The 23,476-nt window shown below is 46.7% G+C and overlaps 1 protein-coding gene across 2 annotated transcripts in view; it reads right to left on the reverse strand.

The window, feature by feature from the left end:
• The window catches only part of LOC124717054 (4-coumarate--CoA ligase 2-like), a 269,113-nt gene that overhangs the window by 7,526 nt on the left and 238,111 nt on the right, over window positions 1–23,476 (reverse strand). For both annotated transcript variants that reach the window (XM_047243732.1, XM_047243735.1), the window contains exon 10: window positions 398–574. In XM_047243732.1, the coding sequence (XP_047099688.1) occupies window positions 398–574 (177 nt within the window). The remainder of the gene's footprint in view (window positions 1–397; window positions 575–23,476) is intronic.

Genomic DNA, 23,476 nt, shown 5'->3' on the forward strand with positions numbered 1-23,476 from the left:
ACCCGAGCGTGGGAAGCGAGAACGCTACCGCACGACCACGAGATGCGGGCTGGGAGGGGAGTGGAGGCGCCAAATGATATATCACTTCTGCGAAAAATGGTCTCGAAATGACCCTGCAGAGGGGAGGTCGTCAACACTTATTTTGGGAGGAGACACCACCTGTCACTCCAACGATCCTTGATGTGTGCCTGGTGGCAGCAAGAACAACTTGTTTTGGTCTTGGAGGAGACGTTACTGGGGTAACAATTGTAGAGGCAGACCAAACCTTGACAACAGCGAGCAGTTTGAAATGAATGTAAGTGGCAGCAGTCGTGCACAGATGTAGAGCCGTGTACGGGACACGCTAGTGGGGAGAGCTGTACAGAGCAGTCTCCAGACTGAAGACGGCGGGGCCTACCTTGGCATCAACAAACTTGGCGACGTCCTGCGGCGTGACCACCTGCTGGGCCTTCTTCTTGAGCACCACGTAGGCCCGGGGCACCTCGCCGCTCCTCTCGTCAGGCACGCCCACCACTGCCGCCTCCTCGACGGCAGGATGGCTGCGCAGGATCTCCTCCAGTTCCGCCGGCGGCACCTGTAGCATCCGTCAGTAGCGTACAGCACACCTCCCACAGGTACAAATACGAGGGTTGCCCATAAACTATTGCACCGCATTTTTTTTCTCAGCCGAAAACAATGTTTCGAATGCGAAACGTTACGTCTGTATTACACTACTGGCCATTAAAATTGCTACACCACGAAGATGGCGTGCTACAGATTCGAAATTTAATCGACAGGAAGAAGATGCTGTGATATGCAAATGATTAGCTTTTCAGAGCATTCACACAACGTTGGCGCCGGTTTCTCATACACAAACAGCAGTTGACCGGCGTTGCCTGGTGAAACGTTGTTGTGATGCCTCGTGTAAGGAGGAGAAATGCGTACCATCATGTTTCCGACTTTGATAAAGGTCGGATTGTAGCCTATCGCGATTACGGTTTATCCTAACGCGACATTGCTGCTCGCGTTGGTCGAGATCCAATGACTGTTAGCAGAATATGGAATCGGTGGGCTCAGGAGGATAATACGGAACGCCGTGCTGGATCCCAACGGCCTCGCATCACTAGCAGTCGAGATGACAGGCATCTTATCCGCATGGCTGTAACGGATCGTGCAGCCACGTCTCGATTCCTGAGTCAACAGATAGGGACGTTTGCAAGACAACAACCATCTGCACGAACAGTTCGACGGCGTTTGTAGCAGCATGGACTATCAGCTCGGAGACCGTCGCTGCGGTTACCCTTGGCGCTGCATCACAGGCATGAGCTCCTGCGATGATGTACTGTACGACGGACCTGGGTGCACGAATGGCAAAACGTCATTTTTTCAGGTGAATCCAGGTTCTGTTTACAGCATCATGATGGTCGCATCCGTGTTTGGTGACATCGCGGTGAACGCACACTGAAAGCATGTATTCGTCATCGCCATACTTTCGTATCACCCGGCGTGATGGTATGGGGTGCCACTGGTTACACGTCTCGGTCACCTCTTGTTCGCACTGAAGGTACTTTGAACAGTGGACGTTACATTTCAGATGTGTTACGACCCGTGGCTCTCCCCTTCATTCGATCCCTGCGAAACCCTACATTTCAGCAGGATAATGCACGACCGCATGTTGCAGGTCCTGTACGGGCCTTTCTGGATACAGAAAATGTTCGTTTGCTGCCCTGGCCAGTACATTCTCCAGATCTCTCACCTACTGAAAACGTCTGGCCAATGGTGGCCGAGCAACTGGCTCGTCACAATACGCCAGTCACTACTCTTGATGTACTGTGGTATCGTGTTGAAGCTGCATGGGCAGCTGTCCTGTACACGCCATCCAAGCTGTGTTTGACTCAATACCCAGGCGTATCGAGGCCGTTATTACGGCCAGAGTTGGTTGTTCTGGGTACTGATTCCTCAGGATCTATGCACCCAAATCGCGTGGAAATGTAATGACATGTCAGTTCTATTACACTTTATTTGTCCAATGAATACCTGTTTATCATCTGCATTTCTTCTTGGTTAAGCAATTGTAATGGCCAGTAGTGTATTTGAAGTTTCCTGAGTGAGCACGCCAAGTTTCCGTCTCTTCCGAAAGATAGCTTAGCTGCAGGACAGTTTCAAAATGGCGTCTGTGGGTGACGCAACGTGCCGTCATTGAATTTGTCACTGCAGAGGAGGAAACTGTGGGGAATATTCACAAACGCTTGTACAAAGTGAATGGAGCATCTGCTATTGACAGAAATACAGTTAGTAGCCGGGCACGGAGGGTGAGGCCATCAGAAGGCGGTTCGGCAGAGCTCCACATTTGCAGCGGTCGGGGAGACCATCCGCGTGTGTCACACCTGACGTGTTGCAGCGAGCTGATATTGTCATTCGCGAGGACAGACGTATTCGTGTAAGACATTTTGAGGACGAGAGGAGGTGATTCACACAGTGAAGCACTGGCTCCGCCAGCAGTGCAAGGATTGGTACCGACAGGGCATGCACGCCCTTGTTTCACGCTGGAGGAAGGTCATAGAACGCGATGGAGATTATGTGGAAAAATAGGTTGTGTAGATGAAACACCATTGTTTCGTGTGCGTAGTTCTCAATATGCTCAATAAAGAATTGCTGAAGAAAAAAAACTGCGGTGCATTACTTTCTGGGCATCCCTCGTGCTGATCTATACTGTTGCCTATTACACTGTCCAGTCACATTAATGTGACAACCCGAGGTTTTCCTGAATAACCACATCTTGCAGTGCGGACCGCTGCGAAACGCTCAGGACGAGACTCAGTGACGTTCTGGAAACTGCCTACAGGGACGCGGGGCCATCCGACTCCAGTGGCACGGCCGGCTGCTTTACATATCTTTGGCTGTGCGTTCATGGCGCGATTGACGTGGTCCCACACATTCTCGCTTGGTTTATATCGATGAAGTTTGGTGACCAGCGGAGTATAGTTAACTGATCCTGGGACTCTTCAAATGACGCAGGTACGCTCCGAGCTGTGTTACATTTTCCTGCTGGAAGTGTGGTAGGTCCGCTGTTGTTTTCTATCTACATAAATGACCTTTTGGATAAGGTGGATAGCAATGTGCGGCTGTTTGCTGATGATGCTGTGGTGTACGGGAAGGTGTCGTCGTTGAGTGACTGTAGGAGGATACAAAGATGACTTGCACAGGATTTGTGATTTGTGTAAAGCATGGCAGCTAACTCTTAGATAAGTGTGATGAATAGCAAAAAGAATCCCGTAATGTTTGAATACTCCATTAGTAGTGTAGCGCTTGACACAGTCACGTCGATTAAATATTTGGGCGTAACATTGCAGAGCGATATGAAGTGGGACAAGCATGTAATGGCAGTTATGAGGAAGTCGGATAGTCGTAGAATTTTGGGAAGATGTGGTTCATCTGTAAAGGAGACCGCTTATAAAACACTAATACGAGTTATTCTTGAGTACTGCTCGAGCGTTTGGGATCCCTATCAGGTCTAATTGAGGAGGACATAGAAGCAATTCAGAGGCGGGATGCTAGATTTGTTACTGGTAGGTTTAATCATCACGCGAGTGTTACGGAAATGATTCAGGAACTCGGGTGGGAGTATCTGGAGGAAAGGAGGTGTTCTTTTCGTGAATCGCTACTGAGGAAATTTAGAGAACCAGCATTTGAGGCCGACTGCAGTAAAATTTTACTGCCGCCAACTTATATTTCGCGGAAAGACCACAAAGATAAGATAAGAGAGATTAGGGCTCGTTCAGAGGCATATAGGCAGTCATTTTTCCCTCGTTGTGTTTGGGAGTGGAAAAAAATGGTTCAAATGGCTCTGAGCACTATGGGACTCAACTGCTGAGGTCATTAGTCCCCTAGAACTTAGAACTAGTTAAACCTAACTAACCTAAGGACATCACAAACATCCATGCCCGAGGCAGGATTCGAACCTGCGACCGTAGCGGTCTTGCGGTTCCAGACTGTAGCGCCTTTAACCGCACGGCCACTTCGGCCGGCTTGGGAGTGGAACAGGGAGAGAAGATGCTAATTGTGGTACGAGGTACCCTCCGCCACGCACCGTTTGCTGGATTGCGGAGTATGTATGTAGATGTAGATGGTAGGTGCCATCGTGCCAAGGAAAAACAATATTGCATGTGGCGGTGGAAATTGTCCCCAAGGATAGATGTGTTGATCCACTGTCCCTTCGAGAATCAGTCGTTCCACGCCATTCTACATCTAGATCTACATCGTAATCCGCAAGCCACCTAATGGTTCCACTCGCGAATAATGCATGGGAAGAATGATTGTTGGTAAGCCTCTGTGTTGTCTCTAATTTCTAGAATTTTCTCCTCGTGGTCAATACGCGAGATGTATGTGTGTGTGTGGAGGGTGGGGGCGGGGGGGGGGGGGAAGTTATATGTCGTCCAACTCCTCCCGAAAATTGCTGTCCCGAAATTCAATAGTAAATCTCTACGTCATTCACAACTGCCAGTGGAGTATGTATAGCTTCTCCGTAACGCTCTCTCGCCAGCTAAGCGATCCGTGACGAAACGCGCCGCTCTTCGCTGGATCTTCTCTATCTCCTCTATCAGTCCTATCTGATAGGGATACCAGATAGATGAACAATACTCAAGAATCGAGCGAATAAGCGCCTTGTAAGCCGCTTCTTTCGTGGATGAGTTTCATTTCCTTAAGATTCTTCCGATGAATCTGAGTCTGCTGTCTGCTTTTCGCACTGTTTTATATGGTCATTCCACTTACGGTCGCCCTGGATAGTTAGGCCTAGATATTTTAGGGCAGACGCTGTCTCCAGCTGTTCGTCATCAATAGTGTATCTGTACAGTAAAGGATTTCTTTTCCTATGTATGTACAATATGTTACATTTATTGACGGTCAGGGTCAACTGCCAGAGCCTGCACCATTCATCAGTTCTCTGGAGGTCGTTCTGCAAATTCTTACTATCTTCTGGCGTTGCTGCTTCGGTATAGACAACTGCATCATCTGCGAATAGCCTTAAAGAGAATCCGGTGCCTTCTACTAGATCATTTATATACCCTGTAAACATCAATGGTCCTATCACACTTCCCTGTGATGCCCCGCATACCACCTTTACATCTGTCGACTTTGTTCCGTTAAGAGCGACGTGTTGAGTTCCATCTGCAGAAAGTCTTGAATCCAGTCGCAGATCTGCTCCGATACTCCGTAAGCTCGTATTTGTTTTCATTAAACGGCAATGCGGGACGGTGTCAGATGCCTCACTGAGATCAAGGAACACGGCATCAGCCTGAGCGCCGTTGTCCACTGCGCTGTGGATCTCATGGAGGAACAGAGCGAGCTGAGCTTAGCTGGATCTCTGTTTGCGGAATCCGTGTTGATTTTCATAGAGGAGATGTTCATTTTCAAAAAGGTCATAATTCTTGAGCATAAAACATGTTCCATAATTCTACAACAGATTGACGTCAACGATATAGGTCTATAACTGGGTGAATCTGTCTTACGGCCCTTCTTAAAAACGGAGGTGACCTGCGTTTTTTTTTTCCATCCGTTAGGTACGAGTACCTTTAGTTGCTCAAGCGATCTACGACAAATTACTGCTAGAAGGGGAGCAAGTTCTTTCGCATCATGTTTATAGAATCTTATAGGTACCTCATCTGGTCCTGACGCCTTTCCACAACTAAGCGATTGTAGCTGCTTTTCAGTTCCGCGATCGGTTGTCTCAATGTCGGCCATCTCGACGCTCGCACGACGATTGAAAGGAGGGACAGTGTTACGATCTTCCGCGGTGAAACAACTTTTGAAGACCGAATTCAGTATCCCGGCCTTCTCTCTGTGATCTTCCGTTTCGGTGCCGGTGAGGCCGCTGAGAGAATGAATAGATGATTTTGACCCACTTACTGATTTTACACACGACCAAAATCTCTTAGGGTTTTTACTCAGGTCGGGTGACAACGTCTTAGTTTCAAAATCATTTAACGCTTTTCTCATTGCTCTCCTTACGCTCATTTGAGCTTCGTTCAGCTTTTGTTTGTCAGCTAGGTTCTTACTTCTCTTGAATCTGAAACGAAGTGCTCTTTCTTTACGTAGCGCTTTTGTAACAAGACTATTAAAACATGGTGGATCTTTCCCCTTAAAACCTTACCCGGAACATACTTGTTAGGGTATTATGAACGATTCTTTTGAATTTTTTTCCATTTGTTCTCCATATCTTCGTCCTCGTCACCGAATATTTGATGCTGACTGCTGAGATATTCTGAAGTTTGTATCCTGTCACCCTTTCTGAGCAAATATATCTTCCTACATTTCTTAGTATTCCTTGTAGGACCCGTCGTCATAGGCGCTGCCACAGCCTTGTGATCGCTGATACCTTCCTCTACGTTAACTGATTCGATAAATTCAGGTCTGTTTGTTGCCAGGAGGTCTAAGACGTTACTTTCTCGAGCTGGTCTCTATTTGCTCAAGGTAATTTTCGGACAAGACATCTAGAACAATGCCAATCTGGCACAGGCTTTTATGGCAAAACACTCCCAATCCTATAGCTAGCAAGTTGAGGTCAACCCCTATTACAACGGCATCATGAGGAAAATTACTAATGATATTCTGCAAGTTCAATCTGAACCGCTCTACAACTACAGATCCTGACCCAGGTGGTCTTTAAGAACGTTCTTTGATAGGTTAATTCACGTTCGGAATCCGTGATAATCTCGCTAGATTTTATCAAATTTTTATTGCAATAAACGCGCCGTCACGATTGGCGACTAACCTAGCCTTACGTTAAACATTCCAATCTGAAGTTAGGATTTAGTTGTCATTGACGTCTGGTTTCTACCACCTTTCTGTTCCCAATACTATCTGTGCATTATAGCCTTCAATAAGCGATATTAGTTCTGGGACCTTTCCTTGGATGCTCCTGCAGTTTACTAAAATCATATTAATCTTTGCTAATATGGTTGGAACTTTACAGCTCGCACAAAATAGATACGTGTTTCAAAGTTTTGCTGACCTTCAAAGTAGTCACCAGCATTGTGTTTAACCCGTTGCCAGCGATGTGGAAGTCGTAGGATACTCTTAGCAGTGCCAGTTGTGTTGACGAATTTGTTGCAGTTCTGAAGGGAATGCTTCAGTTTAGAAATCGAGTTGAACTCTCGAGGGCTTAAGTCAGGGAAGTGCAGTAGGTGGTATAGCACTTAGCAGCCCCATCAGTCAAACAATTCAGTAACAGCTTGCACTGTACGTGCTTGAGCATTCTCCTGCAAAATGATAGATCCTGCAGAAAGTGTCATCACTTCTGTCTCTAAGCTGGTCGTTGGTTGTGTTCCAAAAATGAACAGCATAGAGACAGAAGCGGTGACACTTTCTGCATGACCTGACCATCATTCTGCAGGACAGTGCTCAGGCACTTACAGTGAAAGCTATTATTGATTTGTTTGACTGATGGGGCAGCTAAGTGCTATACTGCACTCCCCTGACTTAAGCCCTCGTGACTTCAGCTGGATTTCTAAACTGAAGGAAACACTTCACGGCATTCGCTTCAGAACTGCTACACATTCGTCGTGCAATAGACCGCGCCGCTCGAACTGTCAACACAACTGGTACTGCTAAGAGTATCCTACGACTTCCACATCGCTGTCAACGGGTTATACACAATGCTGGTGACTACTTTGAAGGTCAGTAAAGCTTTGAAACACGTCTCCATTTTGTACAAGCTGTAAATAAATAGTTGCCACTATTAAAGTTCCAACCCTCGTATCTCTGACCTGCGAGGACCAAGGTTATCTGAGGCCGATGTGGCTGATTTAACAGGCAAATCGTCTTTGATCCCAAGAGAGGTGTTCTCTAACCTAAAAAAGCCCATGTGGACACCACACGTACTCCGCTACCCTAGTATCCGCTTCCTGTGTGTAGTGCACGCCTGACCTATTAAGGGGAACCCTACAATTATGCACCCGATAGCTGAGAGACATTCGTATCCGATACCGTCGCAGAGCGGTCTGAACTTTTGGTTTAGACCTTCCACCCTGCTCCAAACCAGAGGACCGCAATCAAACCTGGGTACGGTGCTACAAATAGACAGCTTAGCCTGCGACCCGCGTGCTTGCTAGTTGCCTTCACCAAATCAGCCAGCCGCCGAAAGGAGCCGAGGATGGCCTCAGAACCCAAGCGGCAGGCGTCATTCGTGCCGACATGTGCCACTACATGCAGCCGGTTGCACCCAGAGCACTGGCAATAACGTCTGCTGAAAGGCCGTTTATGTGGCACTGTTGAAGCCCCTTGGGTGATCAGTTCGTCGACAGCTGCTCGTCTATTTCCCCATACACATCACTGCAGCTATTTTGTCATCTATGGCCTGTGGTTCACCACAGTTGCCTCAGCTATGGTTTTGAATAGCGCCATTTTGCCATGCACAGTATGCTTTAACCACTGCAGCAGGCAAACAGTTTATGTACCTTGCCGTTTTGGAAATGCTTCCACCCTTGTCCCTAAATCCACTGATCTTGCCCTTTTGGACGCCAGATAATTCGCTCCATTTCGACTGCGCTGCATTCCGCGCCCCCCAAGATGCTTTATACGGGGTGAAAAGTATTTAAACCGACAAACTCTGGGAGTTTGTAGGGGACATCAAAACAAATATTTTTCCCTAATGTCATTTTTTTCCTATGAGGATTATTTAAACCGGTGGAGGCCGTATTACGCTCTTCAGTTGTTAGAGGTCGTATTAAGCTCTTCAGTTGTAGGCAACTGCTGTCCACCAGTGTAGTAGTGGATTGTCTCTGCTTACTAGTCGAGCGATACACCTGGAGTGAGTACACTGATATGGTTGGTGCGTACTACGTAGCGCACCACAACGGACGAGCTGCACAGCGGGTTTATCAACAACAATACCCTAATCGCCGTATCCCGCATCATACGACCTTTGATGCTGTGCACCAACGTCCGCGTGAGACCGGGTCATTTAGCAGATTACCTGGACCGGGACGCCGTCGCACGGTAACACGCTGCAATTTGAGCATGTGGAGCGGGAGCCTTCAATCAGCATTCGTAAAATTGCACGTAACATGGGGACGAATCAGCCGAATGTAATAACAGTCCTTCGAGAGCAATTGTTATGTCCATTGCACTTACACAACCTGGAACCAGTTGATTATCCACCCAGTTTTCGCAGTGGTACCTGGAACAGTGTGAAATGCATCCTACATTTCGATCCTTTGTGTTGTTTACCGATGAAGCAACGTTCGGACGTGATGGAGTCTTCAACATTTACAATTCGTATGTTTGGAGTGGGGATAACCCACATGCCACAGCTACTAGCGCTCATCAAGTGCGGTTCTTCGTTAATGTGTGGGTCGGTGTTGCTGGGGACTGTTTAATTGGGCCGTATCTGCTACCTAGGCTATTAAATGGCAGGCAGTATTACAATTTTCTCGCCAGAGCATTGCCAGAATTTCTAAAAGACGTCCCGCTCCCTAAAAGACAACGCATGTGGTTCCAATATGACGGGGCGCCGGCACATTTCAGTAGTCGTGTGCGTCGATTCCTGGACCCACGGTTCCCAAAAAAGTAGATTGGCATAGGTGGTCCTGTACCATGACCTGATCGATCCCCAGATATGTCCCCTCTGGACTTTTTTGTGTGGGGAGAGATGCGCAACCTTGTTTCTGCAACTCCTGTTGCGTCAGAAGAGGATCTGGTTGCCCAGATAGTAGCAGCAGCAGGAACAATTCAGGATACTCCTGGGGTTTTTGCCCGCGTCGGACAGAACATGATCCGACGGTGTAACCTTTGTTTACGTGTCAATGGACGCATTTTTGAAAATCTACTGTGATTGACATTGGGTTGTGTTAATCTGTTGTCTTTTGGTCATTAAAAAAATGGAAAAGTGTTTGTTGATTTGCCGCCAGAGAAATCTTCCTCTACTGGTTTAAATACTCATCATAGGAAAAAATGACGTTAGGGAAAATATCTGTTTTGGTGTCCCCTACAACCTTCCAAAGTTTGTCGGTTTAAATACTTTTCACTCTGTATAACTTCCACTGCTAGTGGTGACACCCGCGGTCAGCGAGTGGTTATTGTATATTAACGCCGAACATAGGTGGTGGTCACGTTAATGTGACAGCACTCTGTAAAGCCGCAACTCCGTGGCACGCAACAAATGACACATTGACATCAATGCTTGGATATGCACAGGATTAGTATTCTAGCACAACGACACAAGCAAGTAGGATTTACGCCATCTTAATTCGGTACGTAACGACAAATTTCGTAGCGTGTTTCTCATCCAGAAATCGCATTTGAATGTGGGTTGTATGTGGCAAGATGGTGTATAAAAGAGAAATGCCTACGAGCACGAAGTGGAATTCGCCAGCGGCAGGATCACAGACTATCACCTGCGATATTTCTGCTCGTTGGTTGAGTGCCCATTAGTGCCGTGTGAATAAGGAAGCCATAGACTGAGGAAGGTCGCGTCCAGCGACATGCAACATCTCAGCAGCCCACTGCGACTAGCGCCCGAGAGCACAGACAGACACACTGGTGGGCTGAAACGTTATTATCACTGTCGACGGCGATACTGAATAGCGTCCGGCACGTGGTACGGTACGGTAAAGAAAGTACTTAAGCGGAGTAGAGGTAAATGGAAAACCATTCGAGTAGGGATACGAGGCGCAAATGGGGAATTTATTCATTCCTTTTCTTCACATTACAGCCTGTTGTGTAGAAAGCTGACATAGGCCATGCAGTAACATTTTTGTAGATGGTACTAAATATATGTATTAACTATTTGTTTATGGCACTTACAATTATTTAAAAAAATGCTAATTCTGCAAAAATGATACTAGTACAGTTATTCTCTACCGTCACAGAACTTCAGTTTAAAAAATCTTAACTACAAAGGGCGTTCAAAAAGTTTTGCACAGCCGTCTCTAATTTTTTTATTTTTTGCAGGAGGAGAATGAAATTTTTTGTGAAAATACTTGGAACGTTTAACTATAAGTTGGTATATAAAAGTATTTTCTTTTATTTACAGATGAGCGATAATGGATCGTGTAGTAGATGTCAGGTTGCGACAATGGTCGGTGATGGAGTTCCTCTTCAAGACTGGCGATGACTCTGCCGCATCGATTCACAGCAAGTTGCTCCCTGTTTATGGGGAGGACACAGTGGATCGCAGCAGTATCCAGCGATGGTTGCAGAGGTTTAAATAAGATGTTTCTCTCTACTGGACAATCCACGATGCGGTAGACCATCGACGGCAGTGAGTGATGTGAGTAAGGAGACCATAGATCAGATAATTTAAAATGACATATTTGACGACACGATAGCTTGCTGAAATGGTTCGTTTGTCATTGGCTAGTGTGGTATCACTGGTACAGTAAATAGGGTACAGAAAAATCTATGCACGTTGGGTGCCTAGATTATTGACTAGAGAAATGAAAACTATGAGGAAGAATGTGTGCGAGTGTCTCATGAAGACCTTTACTGAAGAGTGGAAACAGTGTTTTGATGGCTTCATTAGCCAGGACGAAACATTGTTGTTTTTGTCCGAACGTGAGAACAAAACTCAATCCATGGAGTGGCGTCATCCGGGTTCCCCTCGGAAGAAGAAACCAAGACTTTCACGAACAGCAGGCCGAAAAGTGATGGCCTCCTTCTTCTGGGATCGGTATGGTGTCCTTTTCATTGACTTTTTGGAACCTGGCTCCACAATTAACCAGGACCGTTACTGTTTGTCACTGGACAAGCTGCGACGTGCCATCAAGACCTACAGACCACAGCTTTGGGGTCAGCTCATCAGACAACACCATGACAATGCCAAACCCCGTACAGCCCTTATGACGCAGGAGAAAAATCAGCAAAATGGGTTGGAAAATTGTCCTCATCCTCTCTACAGTCCGGACTTGGCTCCGTCTGATTTTTACCTCTTTGGTCGTCTGAAGGCCCACCTGCGGGGTAAAACATCTGATAGTGAGAAAGACCTTATTTCCTGTGTTAAGGGATGGTGTAAAAGTCAATCCCCAGAGGTTTACCAAAGTGCATTTACATCATGGAAAGAACGTTGGGCCAGATGTATCGCAGCTGATGGAGACTATATTGAGTAGGCTCACTGTATAGCTAAATGTTCGAAGTATGTTCACAAAAAATTTCATTGTTCTCCTGCAAAAAAATAAAAAAATTAGAGACGACTGTGCAAAACTTTGGAACGCCCTTTGTATTAATACTACTTTAGTGCTACAACTCTGTTCTATTGGAAATGGAAATGTCGTGTGGCTAGGGCCTCCCGTCGGGTAGACCGTTCGCCTGGTGCAGGTCTTTCGATTTGACGCCACTTCGGCGACCTGCGCGTCGATGGGGATGAAATGATGATGATTAGGACAACACAACACCCAGTTCCTGAGCGGAGAAAATCTCCGACCCTGCCGGGAATCGAACCCGGGCCCTTAGGATTGACAGTCTGTCACGCTGACCACTCAGCTACCGGGGCGGACACTCTGTTCTATTGATTAAGGTGCATCTATACTGAGGTAACGAAAGTCGTGGGATACCTTTTAACCTCATGTTGGACCTCCTTCTGCCTGGCGTAGTGCTGCAGCTCGATCAGATCTCCGTAACTCTGAGAGAGTGTTGCTTGTGCAGGATGTTGTATACAAACTGATTTCTCGATTATTTCACATAAATGTTCGATGGGATTGATGTCGGGCGATCTGTCTGGCCGAATCATTCGCTCCAATTGTCCAGAATGTTCTTCAGTTGTGAACAGTTGTGGCCCGACGACATACTTGGGAACATGAAGTCCATGAATGGCTGCAAGTGATCTCCAAGCAGATGAACATAACCATTTCCTGTTAACTATCGGTTCAGTTGGACCATTCCATGTAAACACAGCTCACAGCATTACGGAGCCACCACCAACTTGCACAGTGCTTTGTTGACAACTTAGGTCCATGGCTTCGTTGGTTTTGCGCCACGTTCGAACCCTACCATCAGCTCTTACCAACTGATTACGTGACGGGTTTCCAATCATCTAGGGTCCAACCGATATGGTCACAACACCGGGAGAGGCGAGGCAGGCGATGACGTTATGTTGACAAAAGCACTCGTATCTCTCATCTGCTGCGATAGCCCATTAACGTCAGATTTCACCGCACTGTCCCAAAGGATACAATCTTCGTACGTCTCACATTGACGTGTTGCTTGTCTGTTATCACTGACAACTCTACGCAAAGACAGCTGCTCTCATTCAGTGAAGGCCGCCAGCCACTGCGTTGTCCATGCACTCTTGACACTGTGTATCTCTGTATACTGAATTCTCTAACAATTTCCGAAATCATGAGGTTACCTTCCATTCAGAAGGCTGTTGCACTCAGCGTCTGTTATTGACTTGTAAAAAACAGATTTCAGCTATCAGTCGTCCTTTTTAAATTTTATTGGCAGTTCTAGATTTCAGCTAGGAACTAGCCATTCTCAATGCACTATCATTTTTGATCAATGCATGTAATGCCTTTCGGTCGGGCTTCATCCACAGGCATTACGTGCATTGGTCAAAAATGATAGTGCATTGAGAATGGCTAGTTCCTAGCCGAAATCTAGAAATGCCAATAAAATTTAAAAAGGACAACTGATAGCTGAAATCTATTATTTACAATTTCCGAAATGCGTCTGTCTCCAAATGCCGGCCCTTATGACTGAGCGGTTCTAGGCGCTTCAGTCCGGAACCGCACTGCTGCTACGGTCGCAGGTTCGAATCCTGCCTCGGGCATGGATGTACGTGATGTCCATAGGTTAGTTAGGTTTAATTAGTTCTAAGTCTAGGGGACTGATGACCTCAGATATTAAGTCCCATAGTGTTTAGAGCCATTTGGACCATTTGTCTCCAAACATCACTACACCAATGCAGTGACGTTTTATACCTTGTGCACGCGGTGCTACCGCTATCTTTATATGTGCGTATCGCTACACCATGACCTTTGTCACCTAAGTGATCCTCACAGGAGCCTTAACAGAACTTGCTACCTATTACGACGGCAATAATCTCAAACCAAACCCTAGTAAATCTCAAGTATCCGCCTTCCATCTTAGGAACAAACAAGCCAAACGGAAACTCCGAGTCATGTGGCAAGGGGAAGAGCTGAAACATACAAACAGCCCAAAATACCTGGGAGTAACATAGTAACATTGGACAGAGCACTTACTTTTAAGCAGCACTGCCACAACACTAAAAAAAAGGTCTTTGCCAGGAACAACATACTGCGGAAGCTAACAGGTTCATCGTGGGGAGCTCAACCACATGTTTTGCGCACCATGGGTCTGGTGCTGAGTATCTCAGCAGCGGAATATGCGGCGCCAGTTTGGAGGAACTCTGCCCACGCTAAGCAAGTTGACGTCGCCGTAAACAAAACTGTACGTCTTGCCACAGGATGCCTCAAACCAACTCCCACAGACATCATTTACCCCGTCATAGGCATAGCACCACCCACTACCCGCAGACAAGTAGCCGCCGAGATCGAAAGATCAAAACAAAAGAATGATCCTCGACACCCGATGCATATGCACCGAAAACAACGTGTCCGGCTGAAAACCCGCAGGAGTTTCATTGAAACTACTGAAGAGCTCGCCACCAAGCCCGTCGCAAGGCGGCTATCTCTCTGGGAAGAAATGGTGCCACACTCCACAATGGAACTACTTGAGGAGGGATCTGCAGGATTTCAACTACCTTTTACAGCTTGGAGGTCATTAAACCGGCTGCGCACTGGAGTAACTGGGTGCAAATCAAACCTGTTTAAATGGGGCTACAGTGATAGCGATAGATGTGAATGCGGAGCAATACAGGACTTGGACCACCTACTGATCTGCCCAGATATGACTACAACATGCACTAAAGATGATATTTTGAAAGTTAATGACAAAGCAATCTACGTTTCTAATTACTGGAAAGGGAAGATATAATTGGTGCATCCGGACACGGAAGAAGAAGAAGAACCTAAGTGTAAACTGTTGCTATCTGTTTCCGCTGCTGGATCCGCCCTCATAATGCCCCTGGCCAAAAGCCATTGTCTGCTGGATTCCTTGGACTTCGGGGCAGCACGCCAGCAGCGTTGCCACTTAACAATCAATTCAGTTGTTCACTGTAACGTCTTAGAATTCACATTTCCGTCATCATCTGCACCAGAGGAATCTAGATTCTTGAGAAACCATTTAATTCAGAGGTCGCCGACCTCAGTTGCCTCCTCTCCATCTGTAGAGTATCTCGTCTAGCCGGAATGGCAACGTACTGCCGGGCGCTTGAGTGACTCGTGAAGTCTTCCTTGGCTTTCCAAGATACTGCGGCTGTGGTATCGTCCAAGGTGCGCGAGGTTGACGCTCTGCTCAGTGCAGCACTGGTACCCAGCGTCGTTAATGCCTAATGGGAACGAGTCGACGCGGCGCATCTTGGAAGATATGCAGCCGTAGTATCCACGGAGGCCGAGGAAGAGGTAAACGAGGCATTCAACCATAAGCCATCGTGCGGCAATCGATGCCAGACAACATTCTCTGCAGATGGAGAGAATTCAGGTCGGCGACCACCGAATGAAATAGTTTCCCAAGAATCTACATTGCGCTGGTGCAAGTGATAATGGAAGTGCGGCCTTTACCAAGTAACAGTGATGGGTGGAATTATTTGTTATAGTGGAAATGCTACTGACGTGATGCCCGACATCCAAGGAACTCAGCAGACTGTGGCTGTTGATCGCCGTAGTATGAGGGCGAATCAAGTAGTGTAGACAACCACCTACGAGTTAAATGCACCAAAATTAATGAACAAATAGAGAACAAATTCTGTAGTGTTTGTAGTAGATTAGTAGCTGGGTAATTGATCAAGGGTATTAATATAGCTTTGTAGTAGTAGAAGTAGTTCCAGTTTTTCTATCCTTTTTTAAAATTAAGTATCAGAAATAAATAATTAATACATAATTTATTGCTATACGAGGAAATGTGATTTGCATGGCCTATTTCAGCTTTACAGATAATAGGCTGTAACTATGAAGAATAAATAAATTAATAAATAAAGTCTGACGATCATTACCCGCGACAAAAAAATGTTTCAAATGGCTCTGAGCACTGTGGGACTTAACTTCTAAGGTCATCAGTCCCCTAGAACTACTTAAACCTAACTAACCTAAGGACATCACACACATCCATGCATGAGGCAGGATTCGAACCTGCAACCCTAGCGGTCGCGCGGTTCCAGACTGTAGCGCCTAGAACCGGTCGGCCACACCGGCCGACTTACTCGCTACACTTTCGTACGGCCACAGTCCTACGATTGTGCTCTGGAGTGCCCACATTGCCGCAGGCACAGCTGCCATTACTCTGCCTTTTGATTTTGGACAGGTATGTAGCATATGGGCCAGAGCCAGTCAAGTAATATATAAGACCACTCATTTTCAGTCTTCTGCTGACGTAAGGAGAAATTCGTATGTCGTCCTCCCGGTGCCTGAAGAATCCCATTCATTTTCCCACAACTGAAATATGCGATCTTGTATTAAGTTTCCAGTACTGCCCTCAGTTCTATCTTTCGTATTATCCTTGATTGCCTTTTCTTAACCAATAAAATGCTCCCCTTTCCCGAACTCCACTGGGCATAGTTTCAGAGTTATTGACACTGCATCATTCACGGTAGTCCAAAAGGAGCCCATTAATCTTAGTAGTACCCCGAGCCGTGGTAAAATTTGCTGTTTTGAAGAGCGCGCCGCAGCGCGTAGTGTAAAGCAGTCGCCCTCCGTTTCTGGCGGTGGCGCCGCCGTGGCAATCGCAACTTTGGTGTCTCCTTCTGGCGGGAAAGGGGAAAAGTTGCCTGTTCACGTGCATTTAAGGGGCGCTATGAGCTCGGCAGTTGGTCAGTCGGGGTGAGGCTAGGTCAGTCTCGCGTCACCAGTTGCTGGTCTGTCTCTCGTTCGTATTTGTGCGGCAGTTAGTGTCTGTCTGTCGTCGGAGTGCTAGTATGTCTGTCGTTTGGATCAAACTTTAAGCCAGAAAATGAGAGTCTTGCCACTCCGCCAGTAACACAACTCAGCTAGTGGTCGCCCGGTCCGGGTTGAGTTCCTGCATCTGAGTCTGCGCGTTAGGCCGCCAGTCTGCTCGAGTTGCTCGGACAACGGTCATTGGCGGTTGGATTGGTCGGTTGGTCGGTCGCGCACTGAGACACGAGATGACTTGTCCGCCTTGAGCGTCGGCGCATGTGAGGTCGCCACGTGAGTCCAGTGGGCAGCGCCGTATAGGAAGGCGTAGTGGCTTCGCGGTTCACAAGAGAGCAACAGGAGTGAAACCACGACATCGGGCTGGCCGGGGCGAGCTACGACGCCGTTAGACGGGAGATCGGCGCGCCTTCCTGCGTCCGTTGAAGCGGCTGGCAGCGGACGGTTCGGGAGAGCGTTGGGGGTGCTGCGCCAGGTCTTCATCAGAAATCGTAATTTATTAGAAGTGATTGGAGATATGCTGTTTCATTTACTTGTTAAATTCTACTTGTTTTCTTGGTGAAGTCACAAGCCGCTTTGTTTTGGGGTCGTCCCACCATTCTTGTCAGTTTGTCCACCCGCGGGAAGGTGGTTATTTGTGAATTGGGTGGTCCGTTTTTCCCTTGGGGAGTTGGGGAGGGTTAGAGAAATCTGCGGTTCGGGTTGTTCAGTAATCCCCATACGTTAACAGCTGCCTCTGTCGTGTTTGTCAGATTCGGTGTTAACGAATTTATAGAATTAAGGTGTAAAGGCCGAATTCCTGAAATATGTTTTTATCTTGCCTATCATCTTGCGAGGTGCTATATGTGTGATGTAGAGCACGTTGTACATTTTATGTTCCTGAATTTCATGGGTTTTATTTAAATAGTCATTTTTATAAAGTTGCCACCCTTCCACCGTAAGAGTCCTTTTAAAAACAAATTGCACTTTCGGTGGCAAATAATTTCTTAGGGTGTGTGTGTACGATTTCCATCCCTCTTACGGGGTGCATAGTTAATGTGTTTGTGTGAGTTGTAAAAATTTTCAGTTTAAAGTAATCTGATGTGTTGCAGATTTGCACCAGTGTAGTCTTTCAGAGGTTATTGTGAGCGGTGGTGACTACGGCCGTGCTGAAAGGGAGCGGCAAGCTTCTCAGCCCGAAGACTCATACTGTCAGTATTCTTCTTCCTGCCTCTAAATAAAATTGTAACTTGACATTTCGAGGGTGCTTTTCTGCTTATAAATTTTAAATCTGTTTTTGAAAAGGCTTTTATGAATAAAATTCCCATTTGTTAAAGGTAATTTCATTTTCATGAGTTACTCCCTGGCAACTACTTCCACGCTCACCTAGTGTGATTAAAGGTGTTAATGTTCTTGATGAATCGCTAGAAAAATTTTGAAAGTAAATTCATGGTTCATATCCCTCATTGAACTTTCCTGACTAATGAAGCTGGCTTCACAGGCTGCAAACTATGAGCCCAAACGCTCGCCCCATATTATACAACTCATGCTACTGTGGATTGGTGGAATGCTCTTACTGCGTTCAAGGGAAGTCGAAATTGCCTATTTGCGATGGTTATAACTGAAGACATGCGCTGAAAAACGGGATAACCCTCAAATGTAAAAGCTCAGAGATAAGTGTTGCCATCTATTGCTGATTACGGGAACTATCAAAATTCACTTACCTCTAAGTGTTTACATTAACATCTGTCTCACCCATAAATATCATTTAGGGATGAGAACAATGTCAACTCGGGGTCGGACGTGTTGTTACGGATCTGGCAGTGTTAGTTGCAGCGGATGGCCGGATGCCCTTCCTGCCCCACCCCGAACCCCCTTGTATGTAAGTAGTGTACCCCAGCTGTCTACGTCCAGTGTAAGCCATGAATGAGTGTAACGTTTGTAAATGCCTGTGAGTAGGAACGTGGGGAACAGACCGGTATTCACCTAGCAGGATGTGGAAAACCGGCCCTCGTCGTTAACCCGCCGGGCGGATTCGATTCGGGGCCAGTGCGGCTACCCGAGTCGTCTCGCTGAGCATTATCGCTCTCGGCTACCCTGGCGGGTGACGATATTGTTTTATAAATTCCCTTAAATACGTCGTTACTATGCTACTGTACTAGATATCTCGCTACTGTAATGTTTACATGTGCCGGGGATAAATAATTAATAGAAATGGGGAAATACCCTGACATAACCGACTTTGGAAAAGGGCAAATTTTATGGCTCAGCACCTCGGAATGAACATCTGGGAGACGGCTTGGCTGGCCAGCTGCTCACGTCCTACATTGTTCACTGCACATTGTTGAAGATGAGGCTCCACTGCAGGGGACACCTCCGCGTCCCCGTGTTGACCCAACGACATCGTCAGTTGCGACTGTAGTGAGATCTACATCAGCATCTACATCCATACTCCGCAAGCCACCTGACGGTGTGTGGCGGAGGGTACCTTGAGTACCTCTATCGGTTCTCCCTTCTATTCCAGTCTCGTACTGTTCGTGGAAAGAAGGATTATCGGTATGCTTCTGTGTGGGCTCTGATCTCTCTGATTTTATCCTCATGGTCTCTTCGCGAGATATACGTAGGAGGGAGCAATATACTGCTTGACTCCTCGGTGAAGGTATGTTCTCGAAACCTTAACAAAAACCCGTACCGAGCTACAGAGCGTCTCTCCTGCAGAGTCTTCCACTACAGTTTATCTATCATATCCGTAACGCTTTCGCGATTACTAAATGATCCTGTAACGAAGCGCGCTGCTCTCCGTTGGATCTTCTCTATCTCTTCTATCAGCCGTATCTGGTACGGATCCCACACTGCTCAGCAGTATTCAAGCAGTGGGCGAACAAGCGTACTGTAACCTACTTCCTTTGTTTTCGGATTGCATTTCCTTAGGATTCTTGCAATGAATCTCAGTCTGGCATCTGCTTTACCGACGATCAACTATATATATGACCATTCCATTTTAAATCACTCCTAATGCGTACTCCCAGATAATTTATGGAATTAACTGCTTCCAGTTGCTGACCTGCTATATTGTAGCTAAATGGTAAGGGATCTTTCTTTCTATATATTCGCAGCACATTACACTTGTTTACATTGAGACTCAATTGGCATTCCCTCCACCATGCGTCAATTCGCTGCAGAACCTCCTGCATTTCAGTACAATTTTCCATTGTTACAACTTCTCGATATACCACAGCATCACCCGCAAAAAGCCTCAGTGAACTTCAGATGTCATCCACAAGGTCATTTATGTATATTGTGAATAGCAACGGTCCTACGACACTCCCCTGCGGCACGTCTGAAATCACTCTTACATCGGAAGGCTTCTCTCCATTGAGAATGACATGCTGCGTTCTGTTATCTAGGAACTCTTCAATCCAATCACACAATTGGTCTGATAGTCCATGTGCTCTCACTTTGTTCATTAAACGACTGTGGGGAACTGTATCGAACGCCTTGCGGAAGTCAAGAAACACGGCATCTACCTGGGAACCCATACCTATGGCCCTCTGAGTCTCGTGGACGAATACCGCGAGATCATCGGTACTGGCTTGTGGATCAACGGATACGCGTTGGCTGGTCGGATGAATCACGTACTTTGTTACACGACGTCGATGGACGTGTCCAGACATTTCGTCAAAGAGTTGAACAGCTGCTCAAAATATTCACGGCGCCACGGACGACGGCCCTTCTGGGGTAGTAAGCTCACCAGACAGAAAGTAAGTCACCTCTAGAAAAATCATTACAAGCAGCATTTAATACCGTGTAATTCTGACTCTGGACTTGATAACCGCCTGGATTCAGTTAGGAATTGAATCCAAAAGGTTGTGCATGTACGTTGAATTCAGGTTAAGCCACTCGCTGAGGATTTGATCCCGCATTTCCACCAGATTTTTGTTTGGCGGTAGAGTGGTGGGGGGGGGGGGGGGGAGAATGTTGATGTCGGCGTTTTACTTGCTCTTCTGACGAGTCGCACAGATTGTTGATGTGGTTCAAGGCAAGTGATTCTGCAGACCAGTCGAAATGCAATAGGACGGGGGAACGTTCAGAAAACCAGTCACATATTCTTACAGGCCGATAAACTCTGGTGTTGTCGTCTCTATGTGCCTCTGTGAGCAATGGTTTCTTGCTATATAACCGATTCTTCATTGTTAGTTACAAGCAGTTCCCGTTGCAATGCGACCGCAACTCGTGGTCTAGTGTCTAGCGTCGCTACGTCTGGATCACGTAGTCCCGGCTTCAATTCTCGGCCGGGTTGGAGATTTTCTCTGCGTGGGGACTGGGTGTTTGTGTTGTCCTCATCATTTCATCATCAGTGACAGTGGCTAGATTGGACTGTGAAAAAAAACAGGACTTTATACGGGCGCTGATGACCGCACAGTTGAGCGCCCCACAAACCAAACATCATCATCATCCCGAAGCAATGCTCTAACCTAACAAGTGGGGATGGACTTACATTCACTGCCTGCAGCAATTCTTGTCGTGTTTGGAAGCCAGTGTTACTCACAAGCCGTGAAATGCATCTCCAGTCCCTCTCAGTCAGGATCTTTTTCCGACCACAATTGTGACGTCATGTTTCGTAGCCTTATGTATTACACACCTGCTTGTAGACACACTGAATACTCCGCCGCGAAACACAAACGAATCCAGCAACTTCGCTCCATGTATGACCATGGGAACAGCCAAAACCAATTGCCACTTTTTGCCAGTCTGTCACGTCCTTACGTTTACCCATGTATACGTACAATGTCCACTTGAAATGTATGTGTCTCAATGACTGCAAATGCCTTACGCTCACGTAGAGGCCGTCCGCATGTGGTTAGGCACGTAAGTCGATCACTGCATCATCTGTGAACGATTCATCAGTGCTTACGACCTTAGTCGTTTCTGCGCCCAAAAGCAAAAGAAAACTTCGGTAAGAAATTTTTTGTCTGGCGAGCCTATTACGCTATGGGGGACATTCATCTGGGGTTCCATGGGACCTGTGGTAGTAATCGAAGGCAGCGTGGCAGTTGCGTACTACGTGAACATTACTATGGATCACTTGCATCCCTTTGTCCATTGCCGACCAGTGTGACCGAGCGGCTCTAGGCGCTACAGTCTGGAACCGCGCGATCGCTACGGTCGCAGGTTCGAATCCTGCCTCGGGCATCGATGTGTGTGATGTCCTTAGGTTAGTTAGGTTTAAGTAGTTCTAAGTTCTAGGGGACTGATGACCTCAGAAGTTAAGTCCCATAGTGCTCAGAGCCATTTGAACCAACCTTTGTGCATTATGTCTTACAGAAGACGATGGAATCTTCCAGCAGGATAACAACCCACCTTATGAAGCCACAATCTTGCTACAATGGTCTGGTGAACATGGTAGTAAACTCGCGTTAACATCGTGGTCACCATATTTCCCTTACAGCAGACCAGTGGGCCACATATGGGGCGATATTGGTAGCTAACTCCACGCCCACGAACAACTAACAAATAGTTTAACAGGAACTGCGTGACGTGAGCGTACACATCTGGTCGTACACGCCTCAACATGCATACCAACGTCTTGTAGGATCCACACCACGCAATCTCGCTTTTATATTGCGTTCGAGAGGCGCACCAACAAGCTGTATGTAGGTGGTCGTAATGTTTTGGTGCTTAACTGTATTTTCGCTCGGTAGCATACAACTGTACAGACACGTCGCATCCAATGAGTCTGGAAAATTGCTTATCTGCAGTAAAACATGTATCAACTCTGTCATTGCTACGATTTTATGAGCACCACAGGCTGTCAACACGGAAACAATCTGCCTGGCTTCATTTGACACAGCGGCAGAAAGTGCGCCCAACGATAACGCTGGACAGAGAAGTGGCAGCACATCCCTTTGTCAGTCGAGTCCAAGTTCTGCTTTCAGCTGGAAGTAATGCCTGAGTTCACGAAACGCGTTGAGGAACTGTTGTGTACATAGATCCGCGTAGTCAGTGCGTACACAACTTTCCCACTAGAGCGCGCCCCACTAAGCACAACAGAGCAGGCGCAGCGCTCGTCCGTCTCCGCACTACGAGATGGCGCTGCCTTAGAGACGGACCAAATTCTGCTTCCGCCGATCCGCGTATTAATATCTAACGCAGCCAATGAGATTGCTGCTAACGTAGTACCTTTTCTCCTCCCAGATCACACTCGCGCAGTGATACCTGAACGCGTGAGGTATTATAACGAGTCTACAGACCTCCGATTAGTCAATCTGCATTAGTCTGTACGAGTCTGCATTTGTCTGTACCAGTCTATAGTCAAGTTTCAGTCTGCGCCTAATAAGATTATCATATTCCTGTATATAGCCATGGAGATAAATGCATAGACGCTTTTGTCAAGTATCAGAGATATATGTGAGAATAAGGTTAATGTACCAATACCAAAGGCACTTCAGATTGTCAATTGTAAATAGCATCCAGAACCAAGTTAAGTAATTTTTATGCTTGTTATTATTTTAATAAATGTGTGTGAAAATTAATCAAGTTTTGTTTAAAGTTGGTCACCA

The sequence above is a fragment of the Schistocerca piceifrons genome, chromosome 9 (assembly GCF_021461385.2).
Source record: "Schistocerca piceifrons isolate TAMUIC-IGC-003096 chromosome 9, iqSchPice1.1, whole genome shotgun sequence".
In the NCBI taxonomy this organism is placed as follows: Eukaryota; Metazoa; Arthropoda; class Insecta; order Orthoptera; family Acrididae; genus Schistocerca; species Schistocerca piceifrons.